Source organism: Castanea sativa, chromosome 6 (genome assembly GCF_040712315.1).
Source record: "Castanea sativa cultivar Marrone di Chiusa Pesio chromosome 6, ASM4071231v1".
Lineage (NCBI taxonomy): Eukaryota > Viridiplantae > Streptophyta > Magnoliopsida > Fagales > Fagaceae > Castanea > Castanea sativa.
Genome location: NC_134018.1, coordinates 5,727,221 through 5,754,221, shown reverse-complemented (window position 1 = coordinate 5,754,221; position 27,001 = coordinate 5,727,221). Strand labels below are relative to the sequence as shown.

Here is a 27,001-nt window from a genome sequence, read left to right as displayed (position 1 = left end):
ATTATAGGATGTTAAAATGCATCGAAGCCTACAAAATATCATTATGATCTTACCACTACATTGTGCCACACACCAGCACAATATACACAAAGGGCAGTAAGCTGTGGTAATGCTTGCAGAAACTCATAATTGAGACTTTCCCATGCTATAGCAGCCACCCACAAAATTGATATAAGAGTATAAGACATCCAAAAGTTATCATATTGGGCAAAATATACATGCTGAGTTGAACACCATTTGTAGGCAGATGGGGTGCTGACCCTATGGCACTTGACACTTATGCTGTCTTGTGTAGTGTCTGGTATGTGGGGGAGGGGGTACCGCATCTCCTTGGTCAGGCTCCTTGCGTTGCTGCAAAGACGAAGTTACAAAGAAACAATGGATCAAATGAATTTTAATACCAACCATAACAGCATTCACGAAAGTATTCAAAGCTAGTAAATGACCAATCATACCGTGGGGCCAGCCTTGTGTCCTGCTTTGTGACCACCTGTCCCACAAGGAGGTGCTTTTCTTGTGCGTTTAGGCCAACCTAGTGGGGGTGAGTGTAACCCAATTATTTGCTAATTCTCAACATGCACAGCTGGCTGATTTGCTTGACTCCTAACAACTGAAGATCCTACAACTGCGGGGGAGGATGGTGTAGCAGACGAAATGTGAGTGAGGGTCATAGTCATAGAAGCTGTATGCAGTCCAAGAGTGGGCATGAATGACATGGAGTCACTATGGGGTGGTACATGGTGTATATGACCAATGCTGTATGAGGGAGATTGAGTGTGCATGACAGGAGGGGTGTCATTGAAATCAATGCCGAGATCAAAGGATGGCGGAGTAAGGGATAAATGAGCGGGGTCAGAAAATGCACATAGGGTGGGTGAAGGGATCTCGAGGTGAGAAGATGCATGTGCAGTGGGTACAGGGATCTATAGGTCAGGAAATGCGGGAGCAGTACGAGGAGGGATCTCTGGGGAAGGAGATGCAGGTGGGGGTGGAGGGAACTCTAGGGCAAGTGATGCATGTGGGGATGGATGAAACTCTGAGGCAGGAGAAGCATGTGGGGGTGGAGGGGGATCCGGCCTTTGCTGTTGATAGGGTGCAGCACACTAGCCATGGCTATGACTGGCAGGAGTTGAGCTTGTGCTTGGTCGTCCATTCTGTTCTGGCACTTCTGAATTTGCCCCATCGGCATCTTCCAAGGGAAGATGGGCAACTAGACGGTAAAGGCGATTTACTTCCTTCAGCATAGTTGTAATCAGCTTGTGCTCAAGACTACCTACTACATAACGCGTCAACATCTGTTTGTGCACGGCGACCTGCAATTTTCGTAATACAATTAGTACACCTAACGCAAAAATGGTAATACGCAACAAAATTTGGAAAGAAAGGTCAAAGCGATTACCGTAATAAGAAGTGAGGCGCTAGTGTGGTTGACGAACCTCCATGTGACTTTACCATACCAGCCGAAGTATGGATGAACACTCGACATAGCACCCTCTAGTCGTGCTCCATTACATAGTTCCTATGCTCTCGTATTCCATACTTGGATGTGGCCAAAATGTCTGACCCTCCAATCCACTTTAGTCTTCCCCCTCAGGTCTATCTTATGAAGGGCATCGTCAGTATCAACATTACAGGGAATTTCTTGCACCATTCCAAACTGATGAAGAACACGATCCGGTGTATGTTTCTCTTCTAGCCAGAAATATACAAGCGGCACCCTCGCCGTCCACATGTCTCGTCCTGCTAAACAGAACGCAGGCAAGTGGCCTAATTTGGCTTCATATGGTTGCCACACCACCTGATGTAAAAAAAAAAAAGCGTAGCACATTATGCAATGTTCCATTATTTTCAACTGACATATTTTACAATTATAACAGTATACAGTATTCATAAACATTACAAGAAACACAATTTGGGTACCTGGTTGGAATACATAGAATCTAGAAGCTGACGGTACCGAACCAAACAGAGTTCGGCAGGGCTATTCTTCGTGCTCACAATCCAAACTAACCTACAATGAAGAAAGAGAGAATCAATATCTACTAATTATGCAATGTAATAAAAAAATAAAAAGGATATGTATGCTGATGGAAGCTTAAAAAATCCATATTGTTGATTTTTCCTTGAAATACTACTACTACACTACATACGCATCCTTAGTTGTAGAATAATACTTGAATAGTGCTAAGTTCAATTATTTTTTAATGCTAAGTTCAAAAAATTAAGTAGTTGAATAATGCTAAGTTCAATGTGTCATATCGTTTAAAATTATGGATCCATTTCTAATAGAGAGAATCGGTCAAGGAAGAGACTTACTTAATAGACAATGGCGAAGATGGTGATGGTGGGCCATATGCATCATCTGGTGGGAGGTCCATCCTTGGGCACAAAAAAGGGAATCTGAACCATGCCCAATATTGAACAAGTATCAAGGCCCCACCAATCTGATTGGCCTTTTTGTCGGTTGCCCTGCATAACTCTCTGTACAACCATGCAAGGCAAGCGCTCCCCCAACTGTACCGAGGTAGATTATGAAGGTCCCTCAACATTTGCAACCACATCGTATGCACCCTATCACCAGACTTATCGGCGAAAATTGTGTCCCCCTAAGAGTGCTAGAATATAACACCGTGCATACTGATGCACAGTAACCTCTTCTGCACCATCGGGCAACCCTTGGTCAATTTTTTCAAGTAGCTTCTTAATTTGGATCCTCTGTCCTTGAAGCACCACAGAATTAGTAACAATTCCAAGCATTTGCTGACATTCAACAGCCCACTTCAAGTCACAAGTTCCAACCATTGCCTTACCATCGATTGGAATCCCCAAAAGAACCTCCACGTCTTGTAATGTGATTGTCATCTCACCATGTGGAAGATGGAAGGTGTGGGTTTCATGCCACCATCGCTCAACAAAGGCCGTTATGATGTTATGATCAATCTCTCTAAATGGGGTCCTATATAGCCCCTCTAATCCAATTCTCTTGACAATGTCGAGGATGCGATCATCCACCATCGGGCTTCATTTTTGGAACTCCTCATTACGACCACGACATTTCAATACCTCCGGATCCTGCACTTGATAGAACCATGGTGATGAGATGCAATATGCCATAACCTTTGTATAAATGATTATAGCTATTGTTCACAAAATATCCCATAAACGTTAATTGGAATTGAAGTGAGTTTATAACAACTTATTTAACGAAGCCTCCTTATCTTTTTTATACAAAAACCAAAAATACAGAAGCTATATATCAAGATTAAGGTTCTACTCAAGAAGAATTACATCAACAAAATCAGGAGTATAGTTTGAAACGAAAATACTAAAGCTAGATAATTATTAAGAGACCATTTTGCAAGAACATAAGCAATTTAACTCAATCCAACTAATGGGCATGACTATGCATTCAAAGCTACTAATACCATTGACAAACTTAGAATTTTAGAAATGAAAAAAAAAATCAACATAATGAAAAAGGATAAGAAGAGAATATAGAAATTCAGCAGGTCCTCGGTTTTAATTTTACCTTGCCTTCCCAAACAACGGACAATTAATGTTCTTTTAGAAACCTTAACACACTCGGTATCTTGGGACTAGGACCGAACTCATCAACCACCTCAGCAGCAACAGCAGCCATACTACACGAAGTTTAGGGAGTCAAGAGTAATATAAGCACATGTTCAAGATAAATTGGCAAGGATCTCAATGTATAGCCTAATGCCTTGCACAAACGATAAGTATGACAATCAACCACAAGGGATAAAGATACATATAAAAATTTAGTATACTACCAACAATTGTAAATGCAAAGCTTTATGTTAAGGGGTTGGTGATCAAAACCAAGTATACAAAGTAATTCAAAGGAAACTATAAAGTAATTCAAAGGTGCCAATTGTATGGGTTTGAATTACTTTGAATTACTGTGACCAAAACCAACTAACAATCACTCCAAAATTATGGCAATTCATGAAGTAAGTCGTAAGTGCATTTGGTTTAGATTGGTAATTCAACATGTTTGAAAAATTTGTGGATTATCCTTAATCAAAGATAACCCCCATAATAGTATACAAATACAATGTTGCTTGTATCACTCATATTAGAGGGAGCTATATAAAATGTAAACAAAACCAAAAATATTTCTCCAAATACCACAATGCACACAAGCTCCATAAGAGATAATATTTATGCCAATAAGATAGAATCAACTGAATAGAAAAACTAGCTAAATAGAAGACAACAACTTAAAACTAGTAGGTAAGTTCGGGTGACATTGCAAGGAGAAAATTGGCATATAACACCCATCTTCAAACATATTGGTTAGTTAACATCATTTTCAAGCTAATTAGCAAACTAACATCTCAAGTTTCTTAGACTCGATTTCACTGTAGCAACTCGAGTCTCACAAACTTGACCATCATGTGAACTCGACTCTTTAACACTTGATTTCCCTAAAACAAAAACAGAACTAGAAGGAGAAAATTGGCATATAACACCCATTTTCAAACATATTTGTTTGTTAACATCGTTTTCAAAGTAATTAGCAAACTAACATCCCGAGTTTCTTAGACTCGATTTCACTATAGCAAACTTGAGTTCCATGTGAACTCGACTCTTTAACACTTGATTTCCCTAAAACAAATATAGAACCACAAGGAGAAAATTGGCATATAACACCCATTTTCAAACATATTCGTTAGTTAACATCGTTTTCAAAGTAATTAGCAAACTAACATCTCAAGTTTCTTAGACTCGATTTCACTGTAGCAAACTTGAGTTCCACATGAACTCGACTCTTTAACATTTGATTTCCCTAAAACAAAAACAGAACCACAAGGAGAAAATTGGCATATAACACCCATTTTCAAACATATTTGTTAATTAACATCGTTTTCAAAGTAATTAGCAAATTAACATGAGTAATTAACAAACATATTTGTTAATCCTAGATGAATTTTCATGTCTACAACTAAAAACTTGTATTTTTGCCAACATTTCTAACTTAATATTATTTCAATAGTTATTAAAAAAAAAAAAAAACAGCTAGGTGTATAACAACATCCTCAGCCTCATATAGTTCCGGCAAGGAATTCAAAATTTAACTATTCAGGAAGCTAAAGAGATCCACAAGCATTTCAAAAACTTGTATTTTTGCCAACATTTCTAACTTAATATTATTTCAATAGTTATTAAAATAAAAAAAAATAAAAAAAAACAGCTAGGGGTATAACAACATCCTCAGCCTCATATAGTTTCGGCAAGGAATTCAAAATTTAACTATTTAGGAAGCTAAAGAGATCCACAAGCATTTCATAAGCCTAACCCATTTTGCAAATTCTGATTACTACAAGTCTACAACTAATGAAATTTGTATCTAATCGAAAACTCATTTCACATTTTCACCGATCTAACTAACAATCTTAAACATCACCTCATATGATCATCCACAAATAACCCACTTTCAATATAACACATTTTACAAAAGAGAGATAATCTAACAATCAAATCTGGGTCCAAACTACCCACTAAGTTTTTTTCTCACTAAAGAATGTTAAAGGCTGAATTTTTCTCCAAAACCCATTTCCTAAAGTGTCTAGTAAACATGAATATAGCCATTAATTCATCTTTAGATTCAATAACTAAATATTCATATCATGGGATCAAGAGAAAAGTTTAAACCTTTGGTCAAAGATCTAAGAAGCGATCAATAGCAAAGGCAGATGTGAGAATTAAGAGACAAATGCAACCAAAGTGTTAGAGAGAGAGAGAGAGAGAGAGAGAGAGACATACCTGTGAGGAGAGAGAGTGAGAGTGAGAGACTGTGAGAGAGACGGTGTGAGACTAAGTCAGTGTTTGAATTTTTGTGATTTTGAGAGTGAGATGAGTGTGATCTGTGGTTTTGAGAGTGAGAGCGAGAGACTGAGTGTGCGAGGTGTTTAAGAGTCTATTGGTGAGAATGATCTGGGAGTTTGAGTGTTTGGGACACGTGGACGGCTAAACAAAAATTGAGTGCAATAGACTCGAGTTCTTAAAACGACTCCAATGCACTCGAATTTTATATCTACGTGGACATCTTGTCTACCTCAGCCGGTGCCACAATGGGGAAATCGAGTACAATGTACTTGATTTATTAGCCCAAAATCGAGTCCATTGGACTCGATTTGTTAGAAACCAAATTAGTTTCAAATGTTGGCTAACTAATAATAATGTTTGGATTTTATAGTTATTTAAAAATTTTGGTCAAGAAACTCAGGCATAGTAATAAAAAAATCATTCGAGACACTTGTAGCTGTAAATGTTCTTTAAAAAAATAAAAGAAAGATACTCCATCGTGCAATGAATAAGAGGAGGCATGTTTTTTCTTCTAATTAAAATTTATGTGATTTCATAACTAAAAAGAGTTAAAAAAAAATCCATTAGAGCATTTGCAGCAGTGTAGCTAAATAACTATATAGTTATTTTACCTTTTAGCTACACCAAAACACAAAAAAAGGGTTGCAGTGGAGCAATACCTAAATTTTTTTACCTTTTTGCTACAATGCACATCTATACATACATGTGTACTGTAGCTGAGAGCTAAAAAATAAAAAATAAAAATTCCTCAACTGGATTAAAATATTATATTTCCTTTTTTCTTTTCTTTTTCTTTTCTTCTCAGCACTCTCACAATCTCTCAACTTTCAGACCTCTCATGCCGCCGACACACACCGCCACAGACCCAGCTCCGACCACAGCAACCCCCACCACCACCACCACCACCACATTAGTCATAAACCCAACCACACCCACACTCATCAAACCCATCACTACCAGAAAAAAAAAAAAAAAAAAAAAAAAAAAAAAAAAAAGAAAAAGCAAACATTGGCAAAACCCACGGCCAAAACATCACCAAAAGTGCAAAACCCATGGCCAAAATCCATTACTGAGAGAGTCACAACCCATGAACCAAAACCCCCTGTTTCGTCTCGCCCATTTTGGCCATTCCGGACAAAAAATGTATTTCGGTCCGAAATGGTTTCTTCTGCAATTTTTTTCATTTGAACCAAAAAAACAAAAAACAAACAAACAACACAAACACACAAACCATGAACCAGAAGTTGATAGAGGCGTGGTGGTGGACCTAGTGGCATTGCTTTAGTTGGGCTGAGTGGAATTGAAGCTTGGTTGGATAGAGAACGGTTGAATAAATGGAGAAGGAGATGAGGAGAAAAAGTAACAAAAAGATGAAACAATAAATAATAAGAAATGGTTGAAAGTTAAAAGGTGTAGCTGAGGGTGGAGGAGATAAGAGGAGTATGTGTGTGGAGGAGAAAAACAAAGAGGAAAAAAAAAAAAAAAAGAAGAAGAAAGAAACGTGTATTTGGATGAAACCAAATAAGATAAATAGGAAAACTAAAATAAAGAATAATAAGAAATTAAAATTAAGAAATGTTACCATAATATTTTCGCAATAAATTTTAAGTGGTAGGTTATTACTATCTAATATTGGTGAGAAAAAAAATAAATTTTTTGATGGTGGCGATTGAGGTGGCGGTGGCGGTTGCAGTGGTGGTAGTGGTAGTGATAGTAGTGGTGGCAGTGGTTGTGATTGTTGTTTATTGTAGAGAATATATTATTCTATCATGGGGGGGTAGCGGCGGTCGTGGCAGAAGAGTCGGCGGCAGTGGTATTAGCAATGGAAGAGTCGGTGGCGGCGATAGTGGCAGCGGTAGTGGTTGCGGATGGTTGTGATTGTTGTTTATTGTAGTAGAAATATTATTTTATTGTGATGTTTATGTTATTTTATTGTGTTGAAAACTAAAATAGATCCACTGCAGCAGCATGTTTTGTAAAGTGAGTATGTAAATAAATAAAATCACTTTTTGTAGAGCTAAACAGCTAAATTTTTAGCTCTACTGTTGTGGATGCTCTTACTGAATATATGCGCTGTGTGTCTATAATAATAATAATAATAATAATAATAATAATAATAATAATAATAATCAAGATTCTCTGTCCATAGGTGCAAGGGAGTAACACTACCCCAATCTTAAAGTGAAAAAACACTCAATTCTTTTGAGATTTGAAGAAAATATTATTTCCCTCCTTCCATTAATATTGGTAACATAATATATTCTAAATTTTAAAAAGATTCTCTTTACAAAACTTTAAACATGACAAGTAAAAATATAGCTTATGGAATTTAGGATAAAAAGACAAAAGTTTTCCAACATTAATGGTCTGCTTGGATTGAGAGGAGAGAGAAGGGGAGCAAAGGTGGAGTAGAATAGATTTTGCAAAAAATTAAGCTAATTTTCATTCAACTCTACTCTACTCCCCTCTATTCCCCTCCCTCTCCTCAATCCATAAAAGACTTGCAACAGTGTTTGGTTAGCTAGATTTCATTGACCCACAAAGTGTTCACTGAGCTTTTGAGAATGAGAATTACAAGATTGGGGATGGGTTAGGATCCAATGCTTTATTCATCCCAAAATATAAATATTTAAAATTCAAACAATGGGATTTTTTTATTATATTTTATAGAGGATTCAAACAATGGGATTTTTTCTTTTAGTATAAACAACAGAATTTCATTAATAAACAAAAAGCTATACAACTAGAACCATACAGTTCGAGCTAGAGGAGACACCTATAAACGAAAATAACAACTGAGACAACATTATAATAAAACTGCTAGATCTAAACCATGTGCCATATTTTATTTAATTAATTCCCCATAACAACAAACAAAGACAAAATGAAAGAATGCCTATGCAGAACAACGCCCAAAACTTTTTAGAGAACCTCAACTAAAGCTACCAATACTTGCTTCTAAATATTCTTAAGTGTGGGCAGTAGCAGATTTGGCTAGGGAGATAGGGTTAGGTTGCGGCACGCCTTGTCGAGCTTCGTTGTGCTTATTCCAAATCATCCAACTAGTTATAAAAATATTGTAATCTCCTGGTATCAATTGTTGTGCTTATTCCAAATCACCCAACGAGCTTGGTTGTACTTATTCTGAAGCAGGGACAGACCCAAGTGGGGGCCTAAAGGGGCCTGGGTCCCCCCTAGGCCCAAAAAAAAAAAATTAGCAGCTTAAATTTTTTTAAAAAAAAAAAAAAAGACTTGGGCCCCCTCCCAAAATTCATGAGTTCCAACTTCCAAGCCCAGCTGGCTTGAGCCCATGACCCATGTAAATCCAAAAAAAAAAAAAGAAGAAGAAGAAAACTCACTAGTAAACTCAGCCGAAGGAAAAAAAAAACAGAGAGATACTTGGGGTTTGGCGAGACAAAGAGACAGAGAGATAGAGAGGCATGAGACAGAGAGATAGTGAGGCTGAGCCACTGAGCCCAGACGCCAACGCGACGGCGCGAAGCCATCATCAATCATCAGCCATCACGTCGACGCGACGCGACGTGACTTGCGAGACTCTTGCCTAGTACCGCAATACGGCAGTACCACCCACGCTGACGCCGATGCCGATGCACCATCATCACGCGAGCCGTCAGCTATCGCCACCGCCGGTCGCTTGAGGCTTGAGCCTTCTCAGGTACTTAATCTATGATCCTTTCCTTCAAGGATCAAAACCTAATAAAATGTTTATGAATCAACTGTTTTAACAATCTGCGCTTGTAGAGTGTTTGTGTTTTTACTAATGATGAGTGAGAGTGATGAACTGATTACTGATGTTGGTGATTGTGAATTGAATTTGTGTTGCGGCTTGTGGTTTTTTTTTTTTTTGGCTTTTTGGCTTTGTAACTCTCTATGACTTTGTGTTTGAGACTCTCTCTCTTTTGTATTATATAGATAAGAGAGAGAGAGAGTAGAGTTTGTAGAGAATAGAGATTACTCTGATAAGGATTGAGCATCCACAGCAGATGTGCCAAATGCCAAATATTTGGCACACCAAAAAACCCCTTTTATCCAGATGTGCTAAATGTGTCAAATTTTTGCAACATGCTACAATACCCTCACAATTTGGCACGGTACGAACAAACAATGGCAAAATATATATTGTTATTTTATTCCTGTTTTCTCTCTCCTCATCACAGATATCTCTCTCTTCGTCTTCTCATCTCTGTCTTCTCTATTCATCTTCCACAGCACGCTGATCACCAAAGGTCACCACTCGACGCCGCAGACCATTTGTCTTCTTTATTCCGCTTTGGGTTCTTTTTTTTTTTTTTTCCTTTTTTCTTTTTTCCGTTCACCTTTTTTGGTTGTGGTTTGATAGGTGGGTTGGGCAATGGGTGGGTTCAAATGGGCAGATCGGTGGTGGGTGGGTTCTAGGTTGTGGATTATGGCGGTGGGTGGGTTGAGATGGTGATGGGTGAATCAGTGGTGGTGGGTGGGTCGGCTGGTGGTGGGTGGGTCGGTGATGGCAAATCAGTGGTGGTGCCCATCTTTGTTCTAATTTTTTTTTGTTTTTGTTCTTTTGTTTTGGTGGTGGATTCGGCAGCGGTTGTGGGTTGATTTTGGCGGTTGTGTGTTTGTTTTTTTTTTTTTTTGGTGATTGTGGCCGCAACAATTTTTCTGGTTGTTGTTGTAGTTGTTGTTGTTGGTGTTTTTTGATGATGATGATGGGGGAGGAATTTAATATATTATTTTAATGTGTTGTAAATATTATTTTAATGTATAAAATTGAAGAATAAAACATCTGATAAATGAGATGTTGTAAAATGATGTGGTAAAATAATAAAATAGGTTCTTGGTGTGTCAAAATGACATTTTTTTTGCAACATCTACTACGGATGCTCTTTAGAGAATATTTGTTTGACTGTTTGTTTGTGGCACAACTACCCGTCAACAAAGCGCAAACTTTGTGCTTTGTTGACCGGTAGTTGGGCATAATAGGGACAAGTGACAGACAAAAAAAAATAATAATAAAGTTAAGAAAAGTTTTTGTTAGTAGTGCTGTGTAGAATAAATTTAGAGTGTTGGTAGTTTCGAGAGAGTAGGATATAGTTTTGACATATCGAAGATGATTTTGAAGATTTGAAAGAGCTCCCTTTTCATAGATGATTGTATTAAGAAACAATAGTGTTTCATGTCTCTTGTTTTTGTTAGTAGCTAATTGTATTTTAATATATTAAAAAACAATGATTTTTGGGTATTTGTCTTGGTTAATAGTTTATTAATACTATATGGATGCGTATTTGAAATTTTTTTTTTTAGCTTATGTCCGGCCCCCCAGCTTGAAATCCTGGGTCTGTCCCTATTCCGAAGCTACCAATTGTTTGATTAATTGCATAGTATATGAGTTATTTTGTTACTCTTTTACTGGATTTTTTTTTTCAATTTTCTACTTTTCTTTTTCACTAATGGTTCTTTTCCTTGATCATTGGTTACCAAAGTACAGTCTCTATCCCATTGAAATACAAAATTGATCATATGTTCTCTTTTTTCATCACTTTGATTAGTTTTGAGTTATGTTTAATATTTAGTTGTATTTTGAAGTGGGTATTTGAATTTCACACAATATTTGAATTTTAATTTCAACGAGTATACCAACTAATTGATTAATTTATAAATATAAACAATAGGCTTTATATATTAAAACCACACCAACATATACACATATGACCACAAAAATTATTATATAAAAAGAAAACAACATTTTTTAATATAGTTTTTCAGTTTTTTTAATTTAGTTTTTGTTCGTTTTAGTTTTTCAAAAGTTTTTTCTTTCTTGAATTTATAAAATTTTTAGATACAATTTTTGTTTTTAATAATTAAGAGAAAGGTTGGATTTTGCTATGACATTTTTATGTTTTGGATATTAAAGAGAAAAATTTGAAATAATTTTTCTAGAGTTTAATTACCAATTTTAGCGATAAATTTTATTTAGGAAATAGCATTTTTCCTACCCTAACTTTTAACTTCTTGAGAATTTTCTTTTTCTTTTTTTGTTTTGTTTTGTTTTTTATCTTCATATTGTAGATTATTAATTAATTATACGTATATATACATGAAAAAGTGAAATGAAAAGTATATTTCATCTTTCGACTTTCGTACACATTTTTATGTATCAGTTATCTCAACGACTAGGTCAACATACAAAATCTTCACTTGAAAAGCTTGATAGAAATATATTAGGAAGGCAAATCTCAAAAACAAAACCTATTGTGAAATAGTAAAAGAAAAAAAAATGTTTTCATAAAAAATGTCAAGAAACGAAAGCGCCTAAGACAAATAAATTGAATTTTTATACTTCAGTGTTTTACAAAAAATAGATTCTGGGCGTAATTAATTTCTAAATTTCACCAGCTATGGAAACCAAAGTTCTTCTCTATTTTTTGTTTTTGTTCCATGAGCTCAATGTTTGCTTACTTTTCAGAATTGGATTCGGATGTAGCTCTACATAATAGAGTTCAATTAGCATACACAATCCTTGGAATGTTTAGCACAAGTGGGTAAAAATTGAAAGATTAACTTGAAAATAAAATAAAAAATGAAGAGTCAAAATGAAAATTTTTAAACATAAAGGGCCAAAATGATAACAATCCCAATCTTTAGAGGCAAAAGTATACTTTAGTCTTTATTTTCAAAGGATGGTTAAGGTTTCATGAATTTGGAAAAAAATTTTCTAAGTGATGAGAAGCTCCAGGGATATCATAAAAACAAATTTCAAGAGTAAAAAACTAAAAATTCCATGAGTTTTAAAAAAGTTTTTTTATTAAGGAAAATTCTCATGGTTTTTTTGAAAGCCATTTCCAAGAGGAAAAATCCCACGTTTTTATAAATTCGTTTTTCAAAGGAAAAATCTATGGTTTAGGAAAGTGCTTTTCAATGAAAATTCCGTGGGTTTTTGAAACAGAATTTTCAATAGGAAAACCCAATTTTTAGAAAATCAGTTGACAAAAGAGAATCCCTGAACTTTTGAACAATCATTTTCTAGAGATGGAAGAGATGGGCCAGTTGCCTGGCCGTTTCGGCCCAATTTTTAAATTTTGAGGTCACATTTTTGTGCACATAATTAGAGGCCTTTCCAAACTCTGATTTGCTCATTCTTGGTACCGTTGGAAAGCTCGCGCATATATTTTGATTATTTTCTAAAGATACTAGTTTGGTGCAATTTAGTGTTTTGGTTAGAAAGTTATTCAATTGGGCTTGGTTCAAATGGGATAGTTTTAAAGTTGATATTTCGTCATCCTTGTGCAAAACTTCGGTGAACATCCAACAAAGCTATATGTTCTATGGCATAGTGAAACATGCCTAGTGTCCTAAAGTCCCAACTTTTTGAATCACCTATGCATGAACTATGGGAAATTTGTTTGCAAAGTTGTTAATTCGAGCTAGTTTTAGGCCACAATTCTTGAGTTTTGCCTAATTCTTCCCATTTTTACAAACTTCATTCTCAGCCTTGCGAATTTTGATTTGACATAGACGAAGTGTCCTTGTTGTTTGTTTGTTTAGACACCTATACACTTAACCTAATTAATTAACCAACCTGCTACTTAGGTTTATTATTCAAATATAGGTTAAACACAAACAATCATATCACTAAGTACGGAAAAGTAAAGAAGACAAACGATATGATGACCCAGGAAAACCAATGAAACCGCCCAGTTTCAAGGTAAAAAACCTAGGGAGGATTTAACCTAAACTATCCTCAAGGCAATAAATTCATATATAGAATGGACGTTTTACAATTAGATTTTTCCCTAAAACTAAAGTTACCTCTTGTAGTACTTACTCACATGATCACACGTAACTCCGAATCCACAAACTCTTCTATATGAATTTGTCACACAAAATCACCCCCCATTTGTGACTCTAAGATCCCACTCAAAATTTTAGATCATCAGCAGTTGTTAATCTTGTAACAGCAACTTCTACAACACCAGATCTTGAGTTTCTTCAAAGAATAACACCAGTAGAAGATTTTAGAGAGTTTTGGGTACAAAAACCCTAGATTTACAATTAGATTTTTCCCTAAAACTAAAGTTACCTCTTGTAGTACTTACTCACATGATCACACATAACTCCAAATTCACAAACTCTTCTATATGAATTTGTCGCACAGAAACACCCCCCATTTGTGACTGTAAGATCCCACTCAAAATTTTAGATCATCAACAGTTGTTGATCTTGTACTAGCAACTTCTACAGCACCGGATCTTGAGTTTCTTCAAGGAATAACACCAATAGAAGATTTTAGAGAGTTTTGGGTACAAAAACCCTAGATTTACAATTAGAGGCACAAGATGACTCTTCTTTCTCTAAAAATCTCTTTTAAAACGTGTCTTAAGGTTTCCTTTAAATACTAGGAGAATTAGATTTGAAACCCAAATCACAAGATGAGCTTAATTAGCTGTTGAGCTAAAATTAAATTCTGTAGAAACGCATCTCGATTGATCAAACTCTTCAAAATTTGAATTTTCTTTTCTGTAGTTTGAATGGTCTTGTGTTCTGACTTATAACACCTTGAACATTATCTAATAAATCCTATAGACTCTATAATCTATACCTAGAAAAGTTTGTGTTCACAGTTTACCAGTTATTCTAAACTTTTAGAACCTAACAATCTCCCCCTTTGGCAATCAGTAACAAAACTTATATACAAAATGAAATGCTCAAATATAAGAACAACCCAAATACAATAAAATGCCCAAATACATCACAAATTCCAATCTAATACTTCTAATTCAAAAGTTGAAAGAAGAGGTAAAAGGTCTTAATTTGAATGTACCCATCTTTCTAGAAACACTTAAAAGAGCACATCAAACGTATGCGTGGAAATAAAGATAGATAAGTAACGAATAACAAATATGCAATAACAACAAACAATAAATGTGCAAACTAACTCTCCTTCTAAGTTAGATACATAAAAAGAAATAAATAGTAAAAAAAATATAAAAAAAAACTTTTATTTTCTCCTTCTTTCAAAAACAATTTCACCTTTACAACATGATTCCCAAATTTCATCTATATTTCCTCATTTTTGTCACATATTGACGAAGAAAATCCAATCAAAAGGTAGACAGTAAACATATACTACAGAGGTCAAGTGAAAATTGAGAATCAAGGAAATACAAAAAAATTTCAGCTCTATAAAAAATAGAGGCAACTCTTCGTATACAAAATATAGGTTTTACAGTTTACTCCCCCTTTAAAATATGAAAAACAAAACAAGTTTTGAGGAAAAACCGTTTTGGGAAAGATTTAGGAGGTGTAGAAAAATAAAGAAATACAAACCAAACTTAAAAAATAAGTTAAGGATATGCATGGATACAAATATTCTCTCTTTCAAATTTTCAATACATGCAAACTTGACACTATATGACCCATAAACAGGTGCATGCAAACACTTTAGACACAATCAGTTAAGGTTATATGATATAGATCTCAAAGATATAAAAATTCAGAGTTCAATGTGTTTTAGAGAAAATATTTGCACAATTATTTCGGGCTTGATTCTAAAAATTCACAAGTAGCCATGGTCTTCTTTACGTTGATGTCCAATTATTTCGGGCTTGATTCTAAAAATAAATAAAAAAAAGACTCTAGTACGATCACCCCCTCAGCAATTAACATAGGAAAAAAAATCCCATGAATAAGTGTCTAAGTTACAAAAAAATTAAGAATTTCTATTTTAGGGTAATCTTGGATTTATTATTGGCCACATCAATCCAAGTCCCTTTTAAAAATTACTTAGGGGAAAAAAAAACCACAATGAAATTTTCCTTTTCAAAATCAAAATTCTTGTGTTATAGTATAATTTACAATGAGAAATACTTCACTTTAGATTCTTTTTTTTCATAACAATATATTATTAATCTAAGCAGTAAGCAGACGACCACCCTCAATACTATGTCCAATGTGCCACAGAGTATCAAAACAAACACAAATGAACACACGAAATACCCTCAAATATAAATATATAAGTATAAGACAACTGAGCACAACACTAGCTCCAAAACTAAGTCCAAGACACGATACAATTTTAAAACAAACGCAAAGAATACCATCAAATATACATACGTCAAATCTGAACATGATTATTAGATGGATAGGAAAACAACACCATAATTCATATAAGCATGATCCACTCCTTAATGCCCAACTTTCTAATGAAAAGTTGCAAGTCAAAGCTTGTAATCTTCTTCAACTCATAGTAGATAATAGGGTCCTCATCACTTCCAACAGTACCTTGCAAGTAAATAGAGAAAAATTATGGAACATATAGGAAACTACAAATGTTAATGCTACTTCTAATATAACCTAATATAAATCCATAGCACAATATTAATGCAAAGAGAAGTTTGTCACACTCACCTAAGAGCACGCATTAATCCGTAGCACAGTATTAATCCACGTGGCATCAACTTCTTCTTCGCTTAGGTCTTTGGTTGATACGCCCTGTCACCCTTCCCTCTCGTTCTCCTTCAATCAACCTTAAAATCCATTGCGGTTTTCTTGTTTTAAACACAACATATCCCACAACTAATCCAAACACAAATCCACATCCATAGCCAATCAACACGGCCTTCCAACCAAATCCTTCTGCAAACATTGAATCATTGTCTTCCAGGAATATTGTTGCTGGTGGCTCATTAGTACTACATTTAATTGACAATGGAAATCCACACAATTCTAAGTTCCCATCATATGATTCATTACCAAATGTATTGAATTGTTTGCCTTGAGGTATGAGTCCAATAAGGTAGTTTTGTGAAAGGTTTAACATGGCCAAAAATGTTAGAAGTGTCAATTGCATAGGAATTTCACCAGTGAGTTTATTTGAAGAGAGATCCAATGCTTCAAGTGCTAATAAATTTCCCAATGTTGATGGGATATGGCCGCTTAGGCTATTATGGGAAAGGTTGAGCAATCGGAGAAATTTAAGCCTTCCAAGTGCAGCTGGGATCTCTCCTTGGAATTGGTTGCTAGATAAATCTATCGTTGTGAAGATGGTTAGTATTCTCAGTAGTTCTATCTTCAACCCTTTCACTGTTATCTCTATTGAATCTTGATAAGAACCTATAGGCACTACAGGACCTCTTTTATATATGTTTTCATCACTATAATCTCGTGCCAAATATTGTGGTTCTTGTGCATTTTCATTGCTAGTCATCATGGCTTCCAAATTTTCAAAATAAATTCTTGGTAAAAGACCAGTAAATTCATTGTGAGAGAGATTGAGAATTTGTAGTTTAGAGAAAAACACCCCCTTATTTTTATGATTTCTTATTGGACCATGAAATCTATTATTACTCAAGACAAGTAACCGTAACTTCGAAAGGGCTTCCAACCAATAGGGGAATGAATCATTAATCTTGTTATTTCCGAGGTCTAGCACTTTCAAATTTGTACAATTGACAAATGATTTGGACAATTTCCCTTCTAATTGATTTCCATTAAATGAAAGAGTTTCTAGACTATTATGCTTTTCAAATGTATCTGGAATAGTGCCATGGAAGTTATTCATTTGTAAATTCATCACTAAGAGACTATGACTAACGTTTCCCAGACACTGTGGAATCTTACCACTCAAACTGTTATTAGAGATATCCAAAATTTGAAGGTATTTTGCATTGCAAATCGTAGATGGGATCTCCCCAGTCAGTTTATTGTTTGACATAAGAAAGGCGATCATAGTAGAAGGTGGAACAGGAAGGTTTCCTTGCAATAGATTGGCATGAAGATCAAGAAACACTAGATTCTCCGCAACTTCAAACATCCATTCTGGGATTTGGTTTTGGATTCTATTATTAGATAGGTCCAAGTATTCTAAATAATTTGACCATTTAAAAAATTTTGGGAATTCAATTATGTTGCAAGAAGATAAGTCTAACTTCTGAAGAGTGGGGAAGGTATAGTTAGAGTTGGTTTTGACGCCTAACAACCGACTATTGTTTGAAAGGTCAAGGGTTACAAGTTCTTTGAAATTTGTGGACGTATCAAATTCCACAATGCCACTCAAGTCATTTGATGAAAGATCAAGATCTATAAGATTCACAAGATGAGAGATTGATTTTGGAATAGAGCCATAAAGCCTATTATTTTTCACTCTAAGAGAAGTTAGTGAATTGTTAGGCTGGAATTCACACATTTGACTAGTGAGTTGGTTGTAAGACAAGTCAACTTCACCGAGTTTTGTGAGGTTGGTCAAAAATGGAATTTTACCACCAAAACCTCCAAAGTTGTTGTGACTGAAGTCAATAAAAGTGAGATCCTTTAGGTTTGACAGTGATGATGGAATGTGGCTAGTGAAATTGTTATATTGGAGCATAATTGTAGTAACTTTTGTGAGGTTTCCAAAAGACACTGGTATTGATCCTGTGAAATTAAAATTAGTTGGTTATAAAATAAGTAAACTTTGGCAAGTTTTTGTAGGTTAGTAAAAAAGTGAAGAGTTCTACCTTTAAATTTGTTGTAACTAAGGTCAATAACATTGAGATACTTCAGATTTGAAAGTACTGATGGAATTTGGCCGGTAAAGTTGTTATGTTGAAGCATAATATCAGTAACTTTGGTGAGGTTCCCAAATGATACTGGTATTGATCCTGTGAAATTAAAATTAGTTGATTATAAAATAAGTAAGCTTTGGCAAGTTTGGTGAGGTTGGTGAAAAAATCAAGAGTTTCTTCCTCCAAATTTGTTGTAACTGAGGTCAATAAGATTGAGATCCTTTAGATGTGAAAGTGATGAAGGAATATGGCCGGTGAAGTTGTTATTGTTTAGGAAAAGTTCAGTAACTTTGGTGACGTTCCCAAGAGACACTGGTATTGAACCTGTCAAATTAAAATGAACCAATTATAAAATAAGTAAACTTTGGTGAGTTTTATGATGTCGGTGAAAAAATCGAGAGTTCTACCTTCAAATTTGTTGTGGCCGAGGTCAATAAAATTGAGATCCTTTAGATTTGAAAGTGATGATGGAATCTGGCCAGTGAAGTTGTTATCGTTTAGGAAAAGTTTAGTAACTTTGGTGAGGTTCCCAAACAACGCAGGTATTGGTCCTACAAAATTGCAATTTGTGAGATTCAAAAGATTTTCCAAGGATTATGTTTATTCCTAGTTGAAATTGAGGATGTGATCTTAACACTGAATTGTTCCCTGTTAGAATTAAGGAAGAGAGTGTATTAAAGTTTGAAAGTGACGATGCATGGGATCTTACCATTGAGATTGTTCACACTTAGGTCCAAGTAACCGTTTGGATTGAGGGAGAAGGAGGGGGAGTAGAGTAGAGTAGAGTAGATTTGGCCCAAAATTAGCCTATTTTTAGCCAACTCTACTCTACTCCCCTCCACTCCCCCTCCTTCCCCCCTCCATCCAAACGGGCCCTAAGAGAGTGCCTTGAGGCTTGAAAATGATGATGGTATCTCACCACTCAAACGGTTATCTGATAAGTCCAAATAAATAATTGTGTAAGGTTGCCAAACGATACAGGTAATGGCTTGCTAAAATAACAATTATACAATCCTGAATGATTTATTTAGTGCTTCAAAACAAATGATTTATTTGGAATTAGGTATTTAAAGAAACTTATTTAAATTTTAATTTTTAACTAGCCTATAACAACATGCGTAGGCATGAATGAATTTAGAAATGATCAATAATTAGATACAAATTTATATTCCTACCTAAGTTGAATGCTACTAATAGCCATTTTTATATTTTTGTCAACTCTTTAAGAAAATAAAATCCCCTAAGGATTATTTGGTAGAGTACGCAGATTATTTATTATTTTATTTTCGAAAATAATAAAATATATTTTGTCACTTTTTAACTTTATTTTTGTTATTGTGATACAATAAATTTATTTCATGAATACATTTTTCAAATAAGATATGAACAACTAATTTTTTAGAGCATGGTAAAATTTTTTATTGAAATTTTTATTTGAACTAATAATAATTTTTTATATGGAAATCTTGATTAGTTTTAAGTAGATTGCAAGTAGTTTCAATTTTCAATTAGGTATTAAAATAGTTTTTACTATCTTAGAAAGAAGTATTACATATTCAAATTGTTAGATAGAAGTGTAATAAATTTTAATTTTCCATACATATTTTTTAAGTTAAGATTCATGCATGTATTTGTAAAGAGACTAGACATGAAATAAGATATATAATGACTTGGCACAAAATTAAACTCATTTAAAACCTACAGACATATGCCATCAAATTAGAAGACAATTGTAGAAACTTGGAATGCAATTAGAATCAAATTTGGATTCTTGATTGAACTTTCTCTCAACTTTTATTTTTTAATATAATATATATGACATATGTTTGAAATGATATAAGGTGTAAAATGTCATTTTAACTCTTGTTCAAGAAAAATCTTTAAAACTCAAACACCCACAAGAATTGTTTAAATTTATATTAAAATGTCATCAACATGCATCACTGAATTTTTTATTTTTTGGAGAATACAGGCTGGAAATCTATATATATATATATCTAAAAGCTGAAACATAGAGTTTAATATTGCTTCACTCCTGTTAAGCCATATCAGGGCCACATTGTCAACCTATTTTCAATATTTTCCCTCATTTTTAATTATTTTTCTCCTTAATAATTTGCCACTTTACAATTACATCTTCTCTAACATTTACTTACTTTTGCCTTTTTATCTCTCCACTATTTTATACCTTAACCTTAAAATTTCTCCATCCCTTCATCTTCCTATTATTTTGACTCTTCTTCTCCCCATTTTTTTTACTATAAAAATTTGATATTTTCTCAACCATTCAATCCATATTTTTCTCACACAAAAACGCTCTCTTTTTTAATTATTTTTCTCCTTATTAATTTGTCACTTTAAAATTACACATTCTCCAATATTTACTTACTTTTACATTTTTATCTCCTCACTACTCTATATTTTAACCTTACAACTTTTTTATCCATTCATCTTCCTTTTAATTTGACTCTTCTTCTCCCCATTTTTTTTTACTATAAATTTTTTTTATTTTCTCTTCCAATCAATTCATATTTTGCTCACATAGAAAGGTGAACTCTCTCTCTCTCTCTCTCTCTCTCTCTCTCTCTCTCTCTCTCTCTCTCTCTATATATATATATATATATTATTTCTTTTGGTGGATGTTTAATTCTTTAGATTGATGAATTTTTATGTTTAACTCTACTTTAGGTTGATTAGAGTTGGTTCTATTTTAATTTTTTTTCTTTGTTTGTTACATGCTATCCTATGAAATTACAGAATGATTTAATGTTATTCTATTACATAGCATGACTTAGATAGTTTGGTGTTTACAACTATACATTTTCTTTTGAATATTCTTCTACTCATCTTCTTTTATATAATTTTGTTATCATGACTTGTTATAGTTTGGTGGTGCGTTTTTTGAGTTATTTATCACATGTACTCTCTATCCCTCTTATAGTTTTAGTCTGAGTTAATATTTAGATATTTTAGAAGTGAGATGATTATGTATATGAATGTCTCTATAAATTATTTGAGTAATATCAATCATAAATTTATGATGAGGGTTGGTTATCATGATAATGTTCTTAAGAGAATGAGAAATTCAAATAATTAATTTTGGCAATTAAAAATTTTAGTTAGGGAAAAAAAAAACCATAACACACTAATCACCATACAAAACTTTGAATAATATAGATCACTTGAAAAAAGAATGTATTTCTATTTTTTTATATATATAAAAAAAGGAATAATATCAATCAAATGAACCTAAGTTTTTCAAAAAAATAAATAAATAACTCAAAATAATATAATGATATATATGTAAAGATGGAGAGATAAAAAATAATTTTAGAAATAATATCTCACGCATCATGTGAGTTTGCGACTAGTAATAACTAATAGCCAAAACGTTTTATTTTTTGTTGACCATTTCTCATTGCACCACATAGCTACATAAATTAATGCCACATATACATTTAAAAACACCAAAAAAATTGTGACTTTTCATTTTTCAATTGGCACATTTTTGGTTAATACTTAATAGGCACATATTCATTCAATAGGTACCTTTTCGGCCAATATGAATCTTTTGTTTTTTTGTTAACTACTCTTTAGCTTTACTTTTTTTTTAAACCCCCACATTTTTACACATCAACATTATTTATATAAAAAAAAATTCTAATTTTATATATCTAAAACCCAACACAAAATCTGATTTTATATTTGCAAAACCCCGATACATAAACGCAGACCCCTTCTCCTTCCTCTAAAAAAAATACCCAAGGTTAAAGGCCAAATCAACTCCCCAAATCCCCGGTCTCCATCTTTGACAAACAAAATGCAGACCCTTTCTCCATCCTCCACCGTTTCCCTTTTCCTTCCTCCAAAACAAAGAACCACGGCCAAACCCATAGACCCCTTCCCCTTCCTCCAAAACAAAAAACAAAAACCCAACTATTAGCAAACTAAAAACCAGCGTAAGAAACCTCCTTCTCTCCCACTCCAAACTCTATCCCAATGATCCAAAAAACCCAATTGCTGCTTTGAGGTACACTCATTTCATCTTCTTAATTGTTTCCCCCTCAGCCTCAGGCCTCAAATCTCTCTCTCAATTGAAGTTTTCTGCTTTCAACTTTTCCGGCCCCAACTCCACCAAACCCGTTTTCCATTTTTCAACTTTGAAAGCATTTGATAGAAGAAGAAGAGAAGAAAGGCAGTGGATCTTATTGTGGGCAAAAGAAAATAAAAATAAAGAGAAAATGAAAGAGATGACAAAGAGCTACAGAGGGCACTATGAGAGATAGAACAAAAAAAAAATTGATGGACAATGTCAATGAAGAGAAGGGAATGACAATAATTAAGAAAGGAAAACAAAAAAAAGACCAGTACTATAACTATAAGAGAAGGAAAACAAATTAAGGATTTGACAGTGAAGAAAAGAAAAATGAGAAAAAAGTTCGGGTATGTTTGAATATCATTTATTGCTAAAAAAAGAAAATTGAAAACACTATAGTAAAATAATTTTTAAATGTGAAAATAGTGTCGTGGGATCCAGTTTTGATGAAAAATTTGCTGGAAAAAGAAGTTTGTGAATCCCATAAACAGTGCATAGAACCGACTATAAAAACTTGCCACTCGAAAATGTGTAAAACGCGCTATCCAAACGCACAAGAGGAAAGAAATGAAAAAAGAGTTACAATGGGAGGAGACAGTCACGTGGGGAGGGGTAGATTTTTGCAAAAGTGAAAAAAAGGAAGCTTCCTAGGAGATGCGTGATATATAAACACCCTTCTATATTTACTAAATTACAAAAATACCAATTTGGGTTTTTTTTTGCCTTTAAATTTTCCAATTTACATCACTTCTCAGATTTCCTTCAACAACAACAACAACAACAACAATAATAATAATAATAATATTATTATTATAGAACTAATTTATATATATTAGCAATAACTCAAAATAAGTCGGCACTAAAATATTCTATAGAAAATGTTAAGGACACAGCTTTTTTTTTAATATATATATATATAATAAAAATTTTACTCTAATCTAATCTAAGTATATATGTGTGTGAAGCTCCTTCTTGGAGACTTGAACCCCGACCCTTACCCCCCACATTCCACAAGCAATTATATTAGTGAGTGACTACCACACTAAAGGTGCGCAGTAGTAAGGACACAACTTTTGTGTTGTGGTGTTGTGGGATTTTTAGTATCCTTAGCATTGCTCATATTCTATTCTAATAGACAAACCAAAATGGACATCAATACGGCATTCATAACATTAAAATGAAACTTCTTAAAAGGTATATGTTATATAAATGACTTACTTATTTTAAAAAAAAAAAATACTAAATGTGTTACATTTAGTATTAATATTATTATTATTTCATCTTTCACATGTATTTTCCGTTGGTTTCTAAATATCTGCCATTAGCCTTATAAAAATAATTGGTATGAATTTGTTTCTAAAACAAAAATTGCTATGGAACAGACAATAAAGAACAAAGATTAATGCTAAGGCAAATATAAATTTTTACTAGATTTTGCTAATAAATCATTACTCACAAAAAATTAAAAATAATAATTCAAAGGTTTATGTATTATGTTTTCTTTTTAAGCCTACTTTTATATATATATATATATATATATATATATATATATATATTTATTTATTTATTTATTTATTGTCCCACGATTATAAATTATAAAGAAAATATACTATAAAAAATTGCAATTATCTACGAATATATGTTTTAATTTGTAAGTAACTTTATTATGTCATTTTTTTTTAGTTATACAATGGTATTATGATTTGTTTCTAAAAAAAAATGTTATATGACTATAACTTATTTTAGAACGAATGCAATGTTATTGGATAGTTATATCAATAATTTTCAAATGGCATCTTACATTGTATTATTAATGTCATCTCCCATTTACAAGCATTTCATACATTTATGCTAAATATTCTTTTTTTTTTTTTAGCTATTATTATGCTAACTATTTCAACTTAAATATAATAATATTTTCTTCTAGACTCATTTTATAATTTTTCTCGTGCATTGCATGGGTTTAGACTCATTATTAAAACCAAAACAAATTAAACTTAATGGACATCAAGTAGGCTAAAGGAGCAACGTCACCAGGGAGCCCCTCTAACCAGACCTGTAACTCCTTAATATTTTTCAATGAAAAGTTTATTATGAATTTTTTTATTTAAAAAAAAAAAGTTTTTCTCAAACCAACCAAAGAATTTTAGATTTTTAACAACGTGTTAGAATTCAAAAAATAAAAAGGTGTGAATTCGTACTTACATCGTAAATTGAGTTCGCGTAAGTTTTGTAAGCTGAAAATGTCAAGATCTGGCAGACTTCCACGCAAATCACAAAGTTCGAGTGAAAGGGATACCAAAGAAGAAGACAAATTCATGAAAGAAGTAAGAGAAACAGAGGACATGTTAACCCCATCAAGATGAAGTTCCCTTAGCTTGGTCAGATTTTGAACAAGCCTCTTCTCAACAGATGTATCGAGACTAAGATCATCGACGAGTATGGAAGAGAGATCTAGTGAGGACAATTGGGAGAGGTGGGATAATTCAAGTGGGACTTCGCCACCAAAGCAGGACCGGGAAAGGTTAAGATATCTCAACTTAGCAAAACGACCAAACCCAGATGAAATTGGCCAAAAATTAAAGCCGTTGAAAGCGAGGTTGAGGCGATGCAAGTGAGGGAGAAGAAAGAGGCTAGCGTTGGAAGGAATGGTGCCATTAAGCCAGCTAAAACTGAGGTCAAGGCCAATCACGTCCCCCCTCACACTGTCACAGGTAACCCCATCCCATGAGCAACAATCAGTGCCCTCCTTCCAAGACTCCATCTTTGGATAAGAATGATGACCAAATAAATCACAAATTTCAGAAGAATATTCCGAAAGAGAAAACAATTGCTTAAATTGGAGCAACGCAGAACTCTGGTCTTGGGAGCACAGTAGTGGAGAAGAAGAGTTGAAAGAAGATGATGATGATGATGAAGTAAGTTGAGAATAGAAAAGCAACAAGAGGTAAAAGAGTTGAAAGAGCCATATGAACCACCTCATTATTCCTGATAAGTTCATAAGCAGAAATGTGATATGTGGAGAGCTGGGATGCTAGTATCTATTTTATAGGAAAAAAATGGGACAATTTTGCACGCTTATTTATTTTTATGCAAAATAGGGGAAGGGAAACGTAAACTCAATGCTTAATGAATTGGGACTACTTGATTTAGGCAAGACTTAAGAGCGTCAAAAACTTTTTGTGCAACTTTCCTTCTCAAAAAAGAGGAAGTCAAGTCTCTGAATTCACATGACCGATTTTCTTTATTTGGGGACCCTTAATTCTTTTAATATAGGAATAGTAAAGAGTAAAATGCAAGTTATTCATGTCAAGTCTTGCTAACTACATTCTCCTTTTCCAATTTTATAAAGAAAAGAAATCTAACAACTTGTCCAAAAGCAAGTTATTATAGATTCAAGTCTTGGTAATCACATCATGGCCCTGTTTCACATTTTCATTGGAAAACTTACATGTTTGGCTCTTTGTACTCAAGTCCCTAATAGTTTAGGAGTCACGACACTTAGGACATACCAAAATGGGGCCCCAAAAATAAAATTGTGAAAAGGGGCCTTGTGATTAAAGAGAGAGAGTCTAAGACTTCACACTGCAACTTCCTCTAATTTATTTTATTTATTTATTTTTGAATAGTGTAACTTATTTTAGGAAAAGTTGACTGTCTTTTCATTGGAAAACTTACATGTTCGGCTTTTTGTACTCAAGTCCCTAATAATTTAGGAGTCACGAGACTCAGGACATACCAAAATGGGGCCCCAAAAATAAAATTGTGAAAAGGAGCCTTGTGACTAAAGAAAGAGAGTCTAAGACTTCACGCTGCAACTTGCTCTAATTTATTTTAATTATTTATTTTTGAATAGTGTAACTTATTTTAGGAAAAGTTGACTGTCTTTTCATTGGAAAACTTACATGTTTGGTTCTTTGTACTCAAGTCCCTAATAGTTTAGGAGTCACGAGACTCACTACATACCAAAATGGGGCCCCAAAAATAAAATTGTGAAAAGGGGCCTTGTGATTAAAGAGAGAGAGTCTAAGACTTCACACTACAACTTGCTCTAATTTATTTTATTTATTTATTTTTGAATAGTGTAACTTATTTTAGGAAAAGTTGACTATGTCTTTTCGGAAAACTTACATGTTTGGATAAAAATTATTGCGTTCGTTTAAGTCAAGGCACGTTTCAACTTTTTTTTTTTTCCCTCTGCACGCGTTTCAGCTTAGGAGACAAAGTTATTGTTCACATTGTTCACGTACTGTTCATGTACTGTTCATGCACTTTTCAGCCACTTTTTCATTAAAAATGGGTTCCACGGCATTATTCACATATTTAAAAATTATTTTGCTACAGTATTTTCAGTTTTCAGTTGTATCTAAACAATGTGTGAACAGTAACTTCGTCCCCTAAAGCTGAAACGCGTGCAGCAGAAAGAAAAAAAAAAACGCGTAAATCCAAACGAATTCACATTGATAGAGGACTGTATCTATTTGTGATGTAGTTTCTCTTTTTTGCAAAATAT

General features: G+C 33.8%; 1 protein-coding gene and 1 pseudogene across 1 annotated transcript; both read right to left on the bottom strand.

Moving 5' to 3' along the window:
* Nucleotides 1-1,519: 1,519 nt before the first annotated feature.
* Nucleotides 1,520-3,015, bottom strand: LOC142639336 (serine/threonine-protein phosphatase 7 long form homolog). Its single transcript, XM_075813532.1, has 4 exons — nt 2,639-3,015; nt 2,317-2,400; nt 1,921-2,011; nt 1,520-1,798 (listed from the first exon to the last, which is right to left on the bottom strand). Exons 1-4 carry the CDS (start codon nt 3,013-3,015, stop codon nt 1,520-1,522), a joined length of 831 nt encoding a protein of 276 aa, XP_075669647.1.
* Nucleotides 3,016-17,192: 14,177 nt separating this feature from the next.
* LOC142641572 (receptor-like protein 6) lies at nt 17,193-25,554 on the bottom strand (annotated as a pseudogene).
* Nucleotides 25,555-27,001: the final 1,447 nt, after the last annotated feature.

Coding starts and splice junctions, on each gene's coding strand:
- LOC142639336 (XM_075813532.1), bottom strand. CDS start 3,015: ATGGTGGATGATCGCATCCTCGACATTGTCAAGAGAATTGGATTAGAG. Junction 2,401..2,638: donor GAAGAGGTTACTGTGCATCA/GTATGCACGGTG, acceptor GGCATGGTTCAG/ATTCCCTTTTTTGTGCCCAA. Junction 2,012..2,316: donor TCTTCGCCATTGTCTATTAA/GTAAGTCTCTTC, acceptor TCTTCATTGTAG/GTTAGTTTGGATTGTGAGCA.